This window comes from Lissotriton vulgaris, chromosome 9, assembly GCF_964263255.1.
Source record: "Lissotriton vulgaris chromosome 9, aLisVul1.2, whole genome shotgun sequence".
Lineage (NCBI taxonomy): Eukaryota > Metazoa > Chordata > Amphibia > Caudata > Salamandridae > Lissotriton > Lissotriton vulgaris.
The window spans coordinates 398187749-398206453 of NC_141697.1; the positions used below are offsets into that span (position 1 = coordinate 398187749).

Genomic DNA, 18705 nt, shown 5'->3' on the forward strand with positions numbered 1-18705 from the left:
ATGTCAGACGTTGCACAGGCCTACAAATCCCTCCCAGATTAAGCAGTTTAGGTTAAATGTTTCTCTGCTGTATGTTCCTCAAGACTAAAGCACATTTTGCCCTTCTCCCAGATGAAAATTGAAAGATACTTTTTATATGTACTTAGTAGCAATTCCGTTAAGTTTTGTTTACTTTCTCATTGTTTTTTACATTCTGATTTATTCTCCTCTTTGTAAGGTTTGGGATGCTGTAGATACCGGTACCTGTTTGAAGACTTACTCCTGCCACAGTAGCGCTGTTCGGGATGCCATCTGGTCACTTTGTGGAAGAAATATTCTCAGTGGTGGCTTTGATTCTGCGCTCTACTTGACAGACATTGAAACTGGTAGGCACCCAACTATTGCTTGTGCTACTTAAAACCTAGAATTTCAGATAATGTGCTTTTACCATTGGCAGCTCAAAGGTTGGAAAATGACTTTATTCGATATTTTGTCATAATCTACATTGCTTTCTTTTCTAATACAGCATATCCTTGATTGTTCACACCAACCAATAATTTGGTTTTCAAGATGTGTTTCACATTTGATTTAATTTGGTTTTGGTATTGGTAGAGCTGGAAATATTCACTTTACATTGACCAACTCCTTTAGAGTATTAAAAGAGAGGTAGTCAAGGTTGCCTTTTGGCACTCCAGCTGACCCAGCGCTTTGGAGTGGTAATGGGAGATAGGACATGTCTCTTGGCTTCCTTATTTAACTTTTTTGTAATGATTTATCACTTGCAATCCTATGATGTGAATTCCCATACCTCTAAACCAAATTAGTCACACATGCCTTTTCTGTGTTGACACTGATCGGGAAACAACCTTTACAATGCAACTTTTACATCGCACTACCATTACAACGCAGTTATTACATAGCAACATCCTTTACATCGCATGTCATTACAACGCAGGCATTACATTGCATGTCACTACAACACATACCATTACAACGCATGTCACTACAACGAAGGCCTTACATCGCAAGACATTACAACACATACCATTACAATGCATAATACCCTTACACTATCCAACACTTACCCTACTGTTGCACTCACTGGAGTTAGCATAGTAATTATTACCCCTACACTATCCAACACTTATTCTACTGTTGCACTCACTGGAGTTGGAATAGTAATTATTACCCCTACACTATCCAACACTTACCTTAAATGCGATGTAATGTTATGCGTTGTAATGGTATCCATTGTATATGTAAAATGCGTTGTAAAGGTAGTTTCTACAAATGCGTTGTAGTGACATGCGATGTAAAATCAAGCAATGTAAAGGATGTTGCGATGTAAAAACTGCGTTGTAAAGGCATGTGTTGTAACATCATACAACCACACTGATCTGTCCTTTGCTAGAACCGACATCTTTGTCCATAGGCTGCTACCCACATTCGAAGTCTATTATGCTTTCAAGAAAATGAAACCTCACAAGGTCATTTTTAGGTTGCCATTACTGTCAGCACAACCTCAAGTCTTCAATTATTCAAAGAAGTACAATCAAAAACACGGAAAGAGCTAATGGGCTTTAGGTCAGCCCTTTTCAGCCATTGATTTGTATGTGTTTCTCATGGTTTGGCATTGATTGGATGGGCTGTCTATCAAGGCTATGGCATTTCATGGATTTGTTACGATGTTTTATTTAAGTTCCTATTAGGTTTTAAGGATGGGGCTCAAGCAGAACTTTGGTTATCATAGAGCCAGTGACTGTTCTTAGCTGCATTGACTTTGCTGACACAACACTTTAATTGCAAGTAAGTGACATTATGTTTGGCTGTTTGGATGTTTACAGCCATCTTCTCGTAAGACAGCTGGGAGCAAGTCACAACTTACAAAATAGGCCCCCTAACAACAAAAAAACACAAATCTATTGGCTTTGCAAATGCTCATTGGCAGAGGGTCATGGTTTGCTCACATGAATAATAGCACCTTACCTCCAATGCTGTAACAATGTGATGTCACTAACACAATGTAGTTACAGTGAGGTCAGTAGTGGAATGTTGTGTTTCGAATAGGTTCTAGTCGATTTCATTTATGATGCCTGCTGTTGTGTTACCAATAAAGCAAATGTGTGAAAGCTCCTGAACTGATGGTATATTCTCTGAGTATACATGATCTGTTTGCCCCAGTTTGGCAGCGATTTTTAATAACAGCGACAAGTGCACAGAAGACAAACGTCAAAGAGAACAAAGGAAGCAACAAGCTTTCAAGAACATAAATGTGAGAAGCAAGACACTTCTGCTAGGAACTAAAGGCTTCATATTGAACTTTTGAAATAAAGATTCAATAAAAAAAACAGAGCAGATAAAGCTTCAGAGAAGTATTTTTTTTAATGGATGTTGTGTACCATAAAATATTAAGTATAGAAGGAACTCAGTTCACAAATAATTGCAAACATCACACTTATCATGGCATTGCTATAACTGTAATCTTGCACATGCTCAAGATAAACATCACAAGATAAAGGAAAGACTTCAGCTGTGGCCGTCTTAAAGTCAGTCTTGAAACAATGTGAGATTTCATAAAAAATTGCAGGCAATTCCTTAGCAACTATTCTCATCAGCTTGAAAAAGCGGAACATCATCTGTCCGGACTCACCCGTTCAACAAACATTCACTGCATTTGAGCAAGATCGGATGACCAGACATTTAAATATTAGTTTTAGCTAGTATTTTCGAAAGACTACTAGATAGGGACAGATAAAAATGATGTGAATTAATGACTCACAAGCCTCCCCATACAAACAGTACATTCGATCCGGACCCATCACAAGTCTGCTGTATCAAAAATCTTTTAGGGGGATTACCCAAAGCGATATCTCATCAGGGCTATTTTCCGCTCGAGTTGTCCTGGGGCTGCTTCAAATACTAAACGACCTCCAACATGTCATAAAGAGTATCCGCGTGGTTGGCATGAGATTTCTTACTCAAGTCCTCACTGTCCAATTTGGTGAATTTAAATGTTGCTTGTTTATTCAAAATGTTGGCAAAGAGTTTATCTGGGAATCCTGTGCTCCAAAGGTCCAAGGCTTCTAAATTCTTTAGAGATCTTTACAAATTAATCGACCTCCTGCAGCTGGCTTTCATTACGGCAGCCCATAGTTGGAACTTCAGAGTGTTTCTCTCTGCCCTTCCTAATTTGTTGCACTACAAAAGAAATCTGGCTTGAAGAAGTAATTTACACTTCACCTGATCCAACGACAGTCTTAGCTGTGATTGCAAGCCTTCGCAAGGCAAAATACATAGCTGTAGGTCTCCAGCGAATCCCCTATTTTGTCTTTAAAGACATTCATGACGTACATCTGTTTGGCAAATGTTTACTGTGTATAAGTTTGTGGAGTTGACTTGTATCAGAATAAGAGAGATTCTTTAATAGACGCCAGAACGTGATACGTAAAGAATTTTCTGAGTTGCCGATTTATGTTTTGTGTCGCAAAGCCCGGCCTCTTTCATCAAACCATCAAATATTTGAAGCTTGTGATTATCTCGAGGTAGTCATTGCCAATCACCCAGTGATCCTTCTTCTTTATTCTTGTCTCAAAGACTACAATGTTTGGGAGAAGGACAAAGCTTACATTGGTTTTGATCTTGTTAGCCCCGCAAATCTTTCTATATTGTCCAGTTGCCTTTGGAGTTCAATTCCAGTTTGGCCTAACAGGAGGTTATCATTGGCGGAAAGCTTAGGCAGGCAGGCTCTTGTTGACAGGGGGGGCATTACTGGGATTGGCCAGTTATAGATTAAAGCGTGGAGGCACCAATAAACTGCCCTCCTTTAATTCCTTGTTCATGAGAATTTGTCCTGTGGTAATCCACTGGGATGTTAATCTAATCTTCACCAATGTGTTTGAGTATAAGTTGATGATTGTATTCAGCAAAGACTGGGGAATACCCCATTTGGTAGGTTACCTAATGGGGTACAACTTACCTCTGTTAACATTGTTGGAAGCCGTTGTAAAGTCAATGCAAATGGCTTTACTGTAAACCGAAATTTCTGTAAGTCAGCATAATTCGTTGTTTTTCCTTTTTGCCTTTTTGTATGTCCCACCTTTTTTTCTGATACGAGATACAGAGTTGTTTAACTTGTGTTCCTAGGGCTTGGTCAACATGACTGTGCTTCCAGTGCCCCATAGTGCTATAAAGCACTGTCTTTAGCATTTAGGTTCTCACTAGCGGTTGATCCAGGGATGTATGACTTGCCTTTGGTTAGAAGTGATAGAACCGTCTGATGTTTTGGACCCCCCTTTGATTAACTCTGTAGTGAGGTGAGACTATCTATTAATAAATGAGGAGGAATCCTGCTCTTCATTTAAATGATTCTGCATACATTGCTGCACCCCCTCCAGCAACTCCCCTGACTGTGGTATGTGCCATTTAAGTTTCTTAGTTGGTTACATGACAGCAAGAGATCTTAATATTCTTTGGGTCTGATAGAACTCTTTATCGCAAGATATGATAACCTTTTGCAAAAAACAGTCATTTGGAAGAATGGGAATGATTACGATCGACCAGTCAGGTTTCGCAGGCCAAGGTTGTGTAACTCATTGAATAAGATTTACCCTTTTCTGTCAATCTTAATGTCGGCAACTGTGGCCAGTGGAATATTCCAGTATATATCATCTATATCATGCAATTGAAGTTCAATGTCACTTTTAAATAGGAAACAATTGAAGTCACCTGTAAAAACCCACATTGTATTTGGGTTATTACTCATAATCTGCTGAATGGCAGTGATCGACTTTTCTGTGGTTTTCTTTTTCTTACATTTCTTATATTCTTTAGGGTTAACATAGATGTTACATATTTTTATGGGTTTTCTAATTAGTGATCAATTGAGACTCAAATGCCTTGTATATTTTAATTACAAAATTAAGAAATTATTTAGCCTTGGTTGGAGTTCTATTGTATCCACATTAGTGGACTTATGGATATACATGGCAAGCCCACCGGATGGGTGGCCACGACAGTTAGATGTAATAGTTGGGGAGGAAAAACTTTGTAAAGTCCTCCAGTGGTAGCAACTCCATAATCCGTGTTTCCTGTCTAGGCAAATGATGTTTTTAATGTTTAGCTCTGGTAGCATCTCTGGCTTTTGTAAGGCTGCCTTGAGCCCTGTGATGTTCCAGCTGCCCAGGGCTGCAGAACTGACTGGCATTTGAGTGTAAAAAAGAAGTCAGAGTCTGTTTTGCAATACTCTAGGAAGCCTGCTCCAGTCTTCCTTTGCGGCAGCCTTGAAGGGGGAGACTCCATGACATATCTCAACGTTAGCCAGTATTACAGAGATTTTCAAATTCAAGTCAAGCTGCTGATTTGCTTCCTCTGCAATCACACCTTGAAAAACACAGTGCTTAGTGGAAAGTTTTCCATCCTGCTCCATGTTCTAACCCTATGCCGAGCACTGGAGTCATGCACTTGAAGAAATACTGCTGGATATCTCATTTGAGGAGAACAGTTAATTTGGTACCCCATTCTGCGAGCTGACTGCAATTGTCATTCAAGGATGTAACAGTGTTGCTGTTTGTGAATGTGGCCACTGTTCTCTCATTTCTTTTCCCTTCTTGGGGAGGCTTAAATGCAATCATTTCTATATCAGTAGAGCAGATCGAGTTAAGTAGAGGGAGGACTCTGCAGAGTTTTAAGATATTGCTTCTATTTAATATCTCCTCCCGCCCTCTGTACCGGTATTCTCGATATAGAACGATGTCAGTTTTCTTGTTTATATCAGCCAAATTTTATGTACTATTTGTTACTACAACCTCTGTCGCCATGGTTGTCCCATCAGGTGTCATTAAGTTAAACTCACAATTGTCAGACTTCTTGCGCCCCTAGTCTTAGACTCCCAGGACTGCATCTTCCTTGGTGACCTAAATTTCCACATCGACGACCCCAACATTAAAACCACCATACACCTCCTCGACAGTCTGAGCAGCCTTGGATTGGCCCAGATCGTCCATGACCCTACACACACCACAGGACATATGCCATACCCAATTTTCACCTCCAACAACCACGTCAAATACAGCCATGCCACAGAACTCCCAAGGACTGATCACTCCATTGTCCACTTTAGCATCTCCAACCCCCGCACTGCCACCCTAAGATGACCAACGACCCCCACAGGAGCTGGAACAAAGTCTCAGAGACCAGCTGGGCGAATGCCCTCCACACTCCAACCCTACGAGCGTGACTTAAAGGGCTAGTTGTCTTGCCTCTTGATCAGGGCATCAGAGACAGATTGGCCATTTTGCTCTTTCCAAAATTCCTCACATTCTACTTGAATGCTGTGCCTGAGATCACACCTGCAAGGATGGAGTTTGAGCTTGCCAACATGGATGCCTACATTGTGGCTGAACTCGAGGAGTTCTGCAAGGAGAGATGACTTCTAGCCAAAAGAGACATCAGAAAGCTGGGGCTCCAAAAAGTGCTAAGGGCCTGGGCGGAAGTCTGCCAGTAACTGGCTACAGCAACGGAAGGGGATAATGATATGGAAGGGCAAGGAGAGGACCTGAGTGCTGGCCCTGAAATGCAGCACACAGGGAAGGGGATGTATTGCCTCCAAAAGTAAAGAGCCGAGAGCAGTGTTTCCTCCAAAGGTTTGTCCTCAGCGAAGCTGGGGGACAGGAAAGCTGATAGGGAGTTCAGTCTGCAGATGGCCAAGCTTGAGATGGAGGAAAATAAACTGACCACAGAAGCGGAGAAAGAGAAGCCTGAGGCTAAGAGAGACTTGGCAAAGGAAACGGTTGAGGCCGAGAGAGCCATGAAGGAAAAGAGATCAGCTATGGAGGAGCGTAGGATGGTCCATGATCTCAGTGAGCCTGACATCAGAGCTAAGCAAGTGGACTCCAGCTATAATGGTGGGTGCATACCCACAGTGCCCTTTGGAGACAAGAGGATCCACATTCCAAAGGATCTGATGCCTAACTTTGTTGTGGGAGATGACATTGACAAGTGGTTTGAAGCCTATGAGATTGCTCTTGAGATGAAACTGGTCCCTGAGGGGGATTTCGGGGGCTAGTCTCTGTAGGCACATACCAAGTGAAGGGAAGAGTGCATTGCTAGCCCTACAGAAGCAGCACAGGATGAGGTTTTCTCCCATGAAGAACACTCTTGTGTGGAAGTATGGTTTCACCCCAGAAAGGTACAGGCAGAAATTTAGGCACTATGAGCTAGATGCATCAAGGGTTTTTGCATTCGCAAACGGTGCGAATCGCAAATTTCGGCCGTTTGTGAATGCAAGTCCCGTTTTTGGGATGCATGAAGCATTTTGCCATTTTCGCAATTTAAGAAATCGCAATTTCATTGCGATTTCTTAAATTGCGATTGCATTTAAGAAATCACAATTTTGCGATTTCTTAAATGCAATGCATGATTACTTTGAAATTGCAAATTCGCAGTTTGGAAGGGGTAAATTAGCATGAAGTTGAAGTTCATGCTAATTTACCGAAAACTTTCAAACATGCACTAGTTGCATATTTGAAAGTTTTCATTTACACACACATATGTCCTTGGGTCATGTGTGTGTGTAAATTGCAATTACAGTTCAATTTCAGGGGTGCAGGGAAGGGTTCTTTGAACCCCCCCTGCACCCTTGAAATTGCATTCACATTTTGCGAATCGCAATTTGAAATTCGCAAAATGTGAATGCCTTCCCATTCATTCCTATGGGCCTTTTGGCCCATAGGAATCAATGGGATTTGCGAAATCACAATTAGGAATTCGCATAATATTTGCGATTCGGTAAAAATTGCGATTTTTACCGAATCGCAGATATTATGCAAATAAAATCATGCATACCATTTTGCGATTCCTTATTTGCGATTCCCTAAAAATTGCAAATAAGGAATCGCAAAACCTTACAATGATGCATCTAGCCCTTTAAGTCCTTGGTGGATTGTGTAGATTCCTTTTTGCAAGGCACTGGATGGTAGGTTGAAGGGCAGTGAAGAAAAATATTTCCACAGGCTGTACCATTTGGTGGCAAGAAAGCACATGTTCAGTCTTAGTTTTGCAGGGCCGCCCCAGCACCTGATTGATAGCAAACTCACTGACCCCATAGCCCTTGCTAAGGAGACGGACCTCTGGCTCAGCACCAGGAACCATAAGAAGGAACCTGCCAGTGACCCAATAAGGGTGGATCCGGTTCCCCTCAGCAGAGTGAGGGGTAGGTCAAGAAAGACACAGCCAAGTCCCAGAATAGGAGGGAGGAGGAAAGGTTTCCAATGCCCCTTCTGAGAAATAGGGCGGAGGTTCTGGTGGACAGTGGCCCAGGGAGTCCCATTTCCACCCCAATACTTTTCATTGTTCTGCATTAGGGCACAAGTTTGGGGGGGTTCTGTCTGCTCTAAAAAACACTCACTGATTGGACCTCTACAGGGGTGGCCAATATGGACTTAGGGGTAAGTAGTTCCCAGGGGCAGGTTATAGCCCATGCCATAATTTTCCTTAGCCGGGAGATAGATTCAGAGGGTGAGCTTTTGAACTCTGGGGGTGGTAATCATCACTTTCACCAGATGAAAGTGAATGATATCCCTGTCATTGCTCTAAAGGGACACCGGAGCTAGCCAGACCATGATAGAAGAAATGCTAGATTCTCCAGAACAGTACACCGGCCAGCTGTGTAGGGCAACTCTGTCCAGGGGCTGGACTTTTTCTGCCCCATGGCCTTGGTAGGAGGAGCTGGGCAGGGTGCCCTAACAGTTTAATCTTATGGGGTTACCACTCCCAAATGGAGGGTACTTGAGCTGAGATAAAGGTGCAAGGTGAGGAAGGAATCATCCCTGACCTCTGTTCCCTGGGCTGAGTGGCCAGTCTTAGGTTACCACTCCCTGACTGGTAAAAAGGACAGTGGAAGACGTGTGCCTAACACCCAGGGATGTTGCTTCCCCCTTTGAGAAACCTTAGGTCAGGGAACCTTGGATGGCCTGGGGCATGACTCTTGACACTGATAGCTGTCAGTTGCCTCTATTGGTTGCTGTCCTTATGGGCAGAGTTTTCCTTGGATTGTGAAATGGGCCATCTAACTTTGTTGGCCATGGTGGTAGTATCTGCCTTCTAGGATGCATTGGTGATCAAGTTAAGGTTAGGTGCAGCACAAATACGTCCACAAGTGGCGAGAAAGGTTTCCCATAGATCAATCCAGTGGCTCAGGAGAGTTTAGATAGAGGGATCCAACTGAGTTCATGGAGGCGTAGAACTGAAAAGTGCCCCTGCAAAACAGTACAACCATCCATGTTCTACCACCTAAGCAGGGAAGCCCATCAAGGTATTGGTTAGTCTATCCTGGCTTTTGACTGGATGGAGGGGTGGTCATGTTGGACTTGGCTCTTTCTGCAGGCTCATCCCCAAACATTTTGCTTAGATTTCCTGTTTTCTGAACCTGTTTTTGTTGGCCCTAAGAATTGGTGCACTTTACCACTGCAAACCAGTGCTAAAGTGTGTGTACTCTCTCCTTAGCATAGGGAAATTGGCTTACACACAATTGCCACATTTATTTTACTTGTAAGTCTCTAGTAGAGTCGTACTACATGTCCCTCGGCCTGTAAAGTAAATGCTACAAGTAGGCGTGAATCCAGAGGAAAGAGCTGTCACCTACCACACTTGTGCATCACAAAGGCTCTGCTTGAGCACACTCACAAAGGATTTGAATCTAGTCTTTAGTAACCTCAGACAAGCTGGAAATTCCAGGCACCCCTGGGGTTTGGAAACCTTCAGAACCTTTTACTGTTTCAAAGTGGGTACCAAGTATAATTAAAACAGACCCAACTCTGCTCAATAATAAGACCCAAATCTTCAGTACACCTCTGGACCTGCAGATGACTCAGAATGACTGCTATGCTGCTTTGCCAGAAAGACAGCTGTTCTGTTGTCCTGCTGCCTGAGTGAGAGGACTGGACCTGCATCTTGATCCCAGGTGCACCAGTGGGACTCCAAGGGCTAGTTGGCTGGCCTTCTGATCAGAGCCTCAGGGACAGAAAATGCTCAAGCCACCTCCAACCTCCCAGCACCCAGTCTCAGCCTTCTGTGAGTCTTGCCCCCCAAGTTGTGCTACCCCAGTCCGGGAATCTTGGAAATCGACCTGAAGATGCTCTGCCAGCCTCTCGGTGGTCGAAACCGATACAACATAATGTATGTCCATGGTGCTGTACTTCGGAACTTTAACAGCGCAACACATTCTCAGTGCCTGACCTGGCATTGCAGCCCGCAGTCTCCACAGAACTGACGCTGTGCAACGCATCCTTGACTTCACACTGCAAGCCCCTCGTCAACCTCATCCTCAGGTACGACGCAGGACTCCGCTTTGCAGCCACACAGCTTCTTCAAAACTATTGGTGCGCAACGCAACCTTGATGTGGGACCTTGCAACGCTCTGCAACCATGACTTAAGGTACTTTGTTCAGCTAGCATAACTTGATCCCTCTATCCAGCGCATGCTCCATCACGTTAAGCCTGAAACTATGACTTTGTCCAAGTCCGGAGCAACCAGATAACCACAGTCGGCTGTTTGTGCATCAAGGCACTTAAAACTTTGAAAATGCATTCTCCGGTTCTACTGATTATATTTTTGTTCTTTTGGTTGCAAATAATTTTTTTAAGTTTACTCTATTTTTCTAAATCGGTAAACCTGACTGACTTTTGCCAAGCTACCAGAGGGTTAAGCTCAGATTAATTTGGGATTTGCTTGTGTTTCACCCAGACAGAGATTGTGGTTTCTGCTTGAATAGGGTTTCACCCCTACCCCACAACCAGTAACCCAATTTCCAACACTGAAGAACATTCTAGTGAAGATGTGGAAACCCTTTTACATTTACAAATGTATGGGTACTCATATCGTGCAAACCTAGCTATAAAGCAATGAACAAGTAATAGTTATAAATGTGTGTTCCTTGTAGACAAAACTCTACAGGTTCTTCCTGGTGAGTTAGAGCGAAGGGCTATATTTCAGCCGCAACCCGTGCAGGTGAGGCAGTGGGGTCGGGTTTGGGAGGATTCGACAGACGACCATGAGGGAAAATTAAATAAATAATGATTTTTCCCTTGTCGTCGTCTGCCGGAATCCCCCCACCCAGCCCCACCGCTCATACTTGCGCAAGCCGCGGCTTCTATATTGGATGTGTAGGGAGGGAATTTAACATTTTGGGTGCATAGTAATTGGTTATTCTCGTAGCCTTAGTATGAGGTGACCTAATTATAAAAATGTACTTTATTTATTTTCTTGTAGAGCCTTGCAAGCTTATTTTCTTTAAGTGGGAAAAATATCTAACGAGCCCTTGAGTCTGGATGTAAATCAACTGGGTTGTTTACTTCACGAGTGAATGGACATTTCCTTTGTTAGGGAACATTTTTCCCTGGCTTCTATATTAACAGCAAGGTGAAGGTTGTGGATGAGTTAACAAACTTAAGCTAAGAAATTGTGCATGAGTGAATGGTTCAGACATGATCATGTAAAGGAATCACGTTGTCTTCACCTGCCTAGTGAAGACCGACATGACGTGGCCCTGTTAATTGGTGTACTTGCTAGTCCCTGTCTTGAGGTCCCGTGTATGAGATGGCTCCCACGATAAGAGTACAGGCATTACATATGCATGTGCACACATCCATCCACCCACACACACTTACCCACCAACATATTTAATTACATATGACTCTGCACCACAAACTCCGGTTAGTGCGCCTATGATTGGTTTAGGAATCCTGTTTACGCGTGACTCTGACCTCATTTATCTTAAAAATTGCCTCTTTTCCCTATCTGATATTTTCTGAAGTAATGAGCTACAATATATTAGCAGGTGATTGGCTGAACTGAAGCAATTAGCCCCAGAGGAAGCTCTTTAGAAATGTACAGTGTGATGATGAATTAGAAGCAGTGCTGACACAAAAAGGTCCTGTCAGCGATAATAAATTGAATTTCATTGTTGAGTAAAATGTCGGATTTACAGATACAGATAGAGATGTGTACATTGTAAATGTACATAGTGTACTTGAATAGATTTATGTCTTGTCACGTCAGGACCTCAAACCAGAATCCCAATTTATTGCAAAACTATATTAACAGTGTATTTAACCGTAATCCTATACCCTGACCTTTGCTCTTTCTTTGGGCACTTACTTTGAGCAGATTGTACTTTTGCATTGAGATAAACGTGGTCAGATCGCACCAGCCTCATTGTAATATACCATAATACATATGAAAATAGGAATTGGTAAATTTTTAAGGTGAGCAGGTAGCAGCACATTTTGTGCTTTTTTTAACGATTCCCCTACCAAGGTTTATTGTCTGTAACTTAAGACAAGTGGACATGGGGAACCATTCAATATAGTATTGTCTGCAATGAATGTACAATCTAATGCTGGCCCATTACCTATGCTCTCAATGTAGGTAAGCCCCTAGCACCGAACAAAGAATGTCTCATTGATTTTAACCTGTATTTTGATGGTTACACCTAAGACAAAACTGCTTTCAATTTCACCTAGGTATTGCGACAGAATTCTGATGTTAAATTTAATACTCTTCAACAATACTGATGCTTCCTCCTCTTTCTAATTTAACTGACAGTTGTGCACATCTCGAAGTCTACATATATCGAGTTTTGATTTTCAGTTTTATATAGGCTGCCCCTGCCTAGGAAAAATCGAGGTTCACCTTCCTTGGACGATTTTGACGAAATGATAGCAAAAAGCCAGCACTTTCCACATATTTTCTCTAAAATAGGCTCAAAATGTCAAAGCTGTTAAAGAGAGTTTTAAAAAGGTAGTTATGCAATTTCACACGGCCAGTCAATTTTATAATATGTATATTAGATCTTTCTTCACTTCTACATTACACTTAATCTAATATTCCTTAGTGGCCTCCAAGAGAAAAAAGAGTCATAATTTAGTAATGAAAATCCACTTGGCACCCACTTGGTGGAAAACTGACGGGTTCTGTAAAATTTGCAATCGCAGTCATTTAACCACATGCGCGCTGCTCTGATTCTGCTCATATGCTGACTTTTAAAAAAACGCACTTTACATGACGAGCTGGGCTCGTCATCAGTGTTTGAGGAGGCTACACCATGACGAGCCCAGCTCGTCATCAGCCTCGAAGGGGTTAAACAGCAGAGGTAGACCAAGCTTGGAGACTCATACTGCAGAGCTACTGCCCAGGTTGCAAAGACTTTATAGTGTCAGAGAGTAGGTAGGTTTAATCCATGGTAGCTGCTCAGGACTCCTGTCGTGTGGTCCCTATAAACCTATATAGGATCTTTGCATTTAGACAACATAGACTGTGGGATTGGTGTCCAGACACCCCACCGGGTATGTTCACCTGCATACCTAGCTAGCTCCCAGTGCCACAGTAGACTCCTCTTACCAAGTAGAGAATAGTTCCTGGCAACTATCAAACATGGCAACACTGTCCCAACAGGAATCGTGGAAACAGTACAGTACTTTTCGCTCAGTCATTCATCTTCATTTTGTCTCAGAGAGAGATTCACAGAATAAACGGTGGGGACGATTTTTAATAAGCATTTATTGAACCAGCGTCATTCTAGTGTAAAATATGTTTGCTGAAACAACCATAAGACAGAAACAGATATAAAGGATTATAAGCACCAACAGAGTAAAAGGATGGTAGATTACTACCATAGTGCTAAAGCAATGAGTACATGCGGGTATATAAATACATCACAGTAATAAAGCGTACTCCTGCAATGCAACCCTAACTAGATGTACCTAAGTGTACAAAGAATGTATGAAGGTGTAGAGCCAGGAATCCCCCTAGGCTGAAGCCAACCCCATTACCTGAAGTGAGAGACTGTGGCACCCCGTCTTGGAATGGACACCCCGCAAGGGATGTCAGACCACTGTGAGCTGGAGGAACCTCAGCGTCTCGCATCAGTGTGTCAGCATGGAAGCCTTTCTCTTCTTCCTGTCCTGGCAAAGACATGCTGTATATACACCAAAAAGGTACCCTCAGGGTGTTCTACCTTGCTGTGTCATGTCAGCGGAGGATGACTGAAGGGATGACCCTTATACATAGTTATTATGCAGAAGATGGTAATCCTGCTGTGATTCTGAGAATTTTCATGCATATTAAATTAGGCTAATTTTCGGGGAAAAAACCACACAATATTTTATGCAGCTCTTAACTAGATAAAAGGTCAATACCAACACCCATTATGTAGTGTAATGGTACGGTATATGTAGGTGAAAGGTAGGGAGAACACTTTAGTCTATATTCGGGTACCCTATGAAAGTATTAAAGGCTTGCAAGATATTCAGTTACTACTAAACACATGGAAATTAGCTCTCATACATACTCAATGCTGTCAATCACACCAAATGTGCGAGTGCAGGGCAGTGCCTGGCAGTGAGCAAAATAGCATTGGTGCTTAATTGGTACCACTTACTAGGCCCCATACACAAATTAAAAACAAGAATTGCAACATCCGATGCAGACCATACAGTCATTACATTACATACAGGTTACTAGTTGAAGTGATAGATGCTCCCACCGTTTGGCTCTGTCACTGGTCAAAGAAGAAAAAAGGTTGACCCAAGGAGAAATGGCAGCTAAGGGGAAATATAGGATAGTGGTGTGCAAGGGGGTAAGCAAGAAGAGCCCATGCATACTAAGGGAGTGGGGACCAGTATGGCATAGGCAAGGGGTTAGGATTGAGGTATCAAGTGTCAGCAAAGCATGTTTATTTCTGCAATGCCTCATTCCATAAGTGACAGTGTTTCTGGTATCACCATTTGTGGTCCGAGCGAATCCCACAGTTTTAGTCTGTAAACTTGAACACTAACAGTCAGAAATTAGATGCAGAATGAAGTTGCTGACTAGTCTGTACCCAACAATATTTCTTACATCAGTGCATGAAAATTGTAGAGTCACTAATTAGATCAGTGAAAAATCCTGAGGGATTATGTGCTAAGGCATGCAGGTTACGGGAGCATGGACAAACACATATATCATTCTGTGGCAGTCACACAAATGCAGCAACAAAGGACAGGGTTTTCGGTGTGAGGGAAATACTGGGCGCACTGCTAAGGTTGACGCACAGAAGAAAGCAGTAAGGCCAAGGTGCATACAGGAGAGGGGCAATTCCCTGAAACCCCTCCAAGTGTGTTCAGAGAACACACTGTACACAATAACAAACAAAACCTGTTGCACACAAGAAAGAATGAAGTATAAAGCAATAAGATGTCTCAATGGACATAAAGTTCATTTCTTAAAGGCGAAGGATTCGATCATCAGTGTTTCAGATTTTTCTTTAATTGATTCCAGAAGGCCAGCCGACACGTGTTTCGTCGCAGGAAAAACACACTTTTCCGCGACTCCTCAGGGCTGTAGATCAGAGAATTATAGCTACAGGTCGCGGTGCCGGTGATAATTCCGACCCGGCTCCGCTCGAGACCGGGTTATTAGTATCTGTAGGTGTAGCAATTCTTTGTTTCAATGAGGTAGTCTCACATTAGTGGTGTGGATCCTCTGTTCAGACCGCACCCGGAACCAGAGCGCTTTTTTGAACGGCACCACCGCCGAATACATCCCCGCATTACGGGAGATCGACTTTCCTATCACGAATATCGCTACCTTTCCTTCACCTCAAAATATGAGGACTTGTCCAGTCTCCTAAATCCAGAGGCTTCAGAATAACTCAGCTTTACAACTGAACAGAGGATCCACACCACTAATGTGAGAGTACCGCAATGTTAAAGATGCTTGATGCACCCGCCACTTTGGCGGGTGCATCCTAATTCGGCGCACTGGACCTCCGCCATTATGGCGGATGGTCCCTTGCCACGACAGGATGGCGGACGGACAATGTCCGTCCTCCATCCTAATAGACCCCTTAGTCTGCTGTTGCAGGGTGCCGAGACTTGTGATCTGATCATCTGATCATTAAAATACTACATTTCAGGAAACCATTGGCAGAACATATGCCTAAAGTGATTTGTTTACAGAAGTTGTTCCAGTGGTACAGGACCGAATAAATGCCATTGAACTACTCATTTGGATATTCTTGATGCATCAGTGTAAAAGTATGCCCTGAAGAAGACCCGATGTATATGGATGAAAGGCGTTGGCTGTGTCAATGTCAGATTGCTATGTTAAAGCAATAAATAAAGAATCAACTTTTTAATCTCATCCCTTTGTGATATTTTGATTCAAATTTTAGTGAAAGTTTGTATTTTGATTTGGTGGGTGATATTAAACCACCATTGCCTTGTATATAACTATTTGGAGTGCTGTTGAAAGAGTGTTTCTCCCTTATGCTGTTGTATATGTTGGTGTGGGAATCTTGGGGTGAATATGTCACTCCTGCATCAGTGCTTAATTTGTAAAACAAAAACAGCAAAAAAAGAAAACACCAGGGCCCTCATCAGAAGGCCACTGCAGCTTGCACCACCCATTGCTCCTGCCAGTGCAGCCAATGAGACTACCAGCACAACTACTAACTATCACACACCTACAAGTTTGACAATTCAGACTATTCCCGGCCCCCAAATCTGTACGAATGGCTTGGGCAGCAGGTATTATTCATTTTAATGTTTATTGACTTAATAAATAACTGATTTTGTGCTTATCTCTAAATTAGATAAACATCGCCACCAAGCTGCAGACTATCATTAGTGCCAGTGCCAAACACCAGAAACCAGTGGCTCAAATTAAGTACTGACCTGCATATTCATTTGTATGGGCTTTTTGAAGCATCTAAAAAGTCCTTTAGGGATAGGGGCGGATTCAGGAAGGCATGAGTATGTAGCCTAATGGCTAGTGTGATCGACCTCAAATCTGGGGAACCGGCTTTGAGTCTCATCAATGACGCTCAACATCCTGTGATTCTGGGCAACTCACTTAATCTCCCTGCGCCTAACAAAAATGAGTGTGCCCTCATGTAACGCAACTGGTGCTTATGTAAAGCGCTCTGATACCTGATTTCGGTGAAGTTCCCTCTATATAAAACTTTAACAAAAACAAATGAGTAGAGTGCTGCTGTAGTTATCAGAGCAGTTCAATTATTACTTTGTGGAATAGAAGATATGAATTGAGGAAGAGTTTGATCCTGCACAAGGCATGAAGCTCATATTTTAGCTATCTTACACTTCGTAAAATGTAGGGCTCAATTAAATTAAAAGTACTTTGTGTTTATAAAGTCCACACCAAACAAATGTATTGTCTTTGCATAAACAAAGTTCTGATTCGAATTGCAAATTGCAATTGGCATTTCAAGTCACAATGAAAATGGTCTGCAACCATGGATTTCCCTCCTCCCTACAGCTTTGAAGGGAATGCAAACACCAATGTGGTTGCAAAACATTGAATGGTCACCGACATCCTGGGGTGGCCATTCTGCCATGTAAGAAATTGGGTTGTTCGTTAGGGGGTGTGAGAACTCACCTTAAGCTTCAAACACAATCATTGTCAAGATAAACCACTAAAATTACTAAATTATCTTGAGCTCACCTCCTTGTAGGTTATAGGATAAAGCAGACAGGCATAACTTAGAGACAATGTATAAAGTATTTATGCAGTACCAAAACAGTAATAAAATCATAATACATAACAGAAAAATCCCAACCCAATTTAGTAAAATAGAGTAGATTTGAATAAATATAATGACACCCAACAACAAACATCCAATAAAGGGGACTAGAGATATGAATTGTTAAAGTTTTAAATAAAAATGAATCCAAAAAGCACCAAAGGCAAACCTCGATCAACTGTTCATGGTAGCCCATGACCTAGGTGCAATTTGAGGCCAACTGTGATGGAGCGCAGGTCGATTAGAAGGCCTAGGTGTACCCACCACATAAGTGTGGCCAGAGAAATGAGAAAACCCTCCACCTTGGACACTACAAACCAGTTCTGGAGGCAGCTCCTTGCTCACTGGGATTGGTACCAGACTGACTTGGGGAACAAAAGAAGGGGCCTGTGAGGGTGTCATTTGACATTTGCCTCTGACAGGGGAGGTCCATTTGAAGTAAATGAAGTTCATGGGCACTGCCCAAATAGTTATCCTGCCAGATGAACACAAAACACATCTCCACACCCAGGCCTTTGTGTCTGCTCTGGGAGCAGTTTCCACACACCTTCAGGGCTTGAGTGCTGAGAGTGCTGCAACTGGAGGCTAATGTAATTTAGCCTCCGGAGGAGTTAGGCATGGATAAGTTAACTTTTAAAAAGTACCCTTTCTTTAATATTAATTAAAATAATACAAAGGGTCCAAGAAAGCGTGTAGGGAATCATCCATTATACCAGCTTAAGCGGGGGCGCTTGGGACAGATTAATAGTTTTACAGCCCTTCTTAACTTTCATCTCTGGCTCAAAAGTAATTGGAAATTAAAAATATAAACTTAAAATACTGAAACAATAAGTACTAGGACACATAACTGAGTGTCAAAGAAGCTGTTAGACCTGACAGCCTTAGGGTGATCTTCCACCAACCATTTCCCTTTTTTACTCCATTTGTCTGGCCTAGTTTTTGCTGGGTTTAGGACTATGCGCAGTTTGCCATTGCTAACCGGTGCTAAAGTGCCTGTGCTCTCTCCCCTAAACATGGTAATATAGGTTTGTCCCCAATTGGCATATTTTATTTACTTTTAAGTCCCTAGTGAAGTGCATTGCATGTGTCCAGGGCCTGTAAATTAAATGCTACTAGTGGGCCTGCATCACTGAGGCCAGACAAGAGGTGA

The 18705-nt window shown here is 42.5% G+C and overlaps 1 protein-coding gene across 3 annotated transcripts in view; it reads left to right on the forward strand.

Annotated features, from left to right (window-relative positions):
• The window catches only part of WDR25 (WD repeat domain 25), an 850076-nt gene that overhangs the window by 553515 nt on the left and 277856 nt on the right, over positions 1 to 18705 (forward strand). For all 3 annotated transcript variants that reach the window (XM_086937810.1, XM_086937809.1, XM_086937811.1), the window contains one exon: positions 218 to 365. In XM_086937810.1, the coding sequence (XP_086793936.1) occupies positions 218 to 365 (148 nt within the window). The remainder of the gene's footprint in view (positions 1 to 217; positions 366 to 18705) is intronic.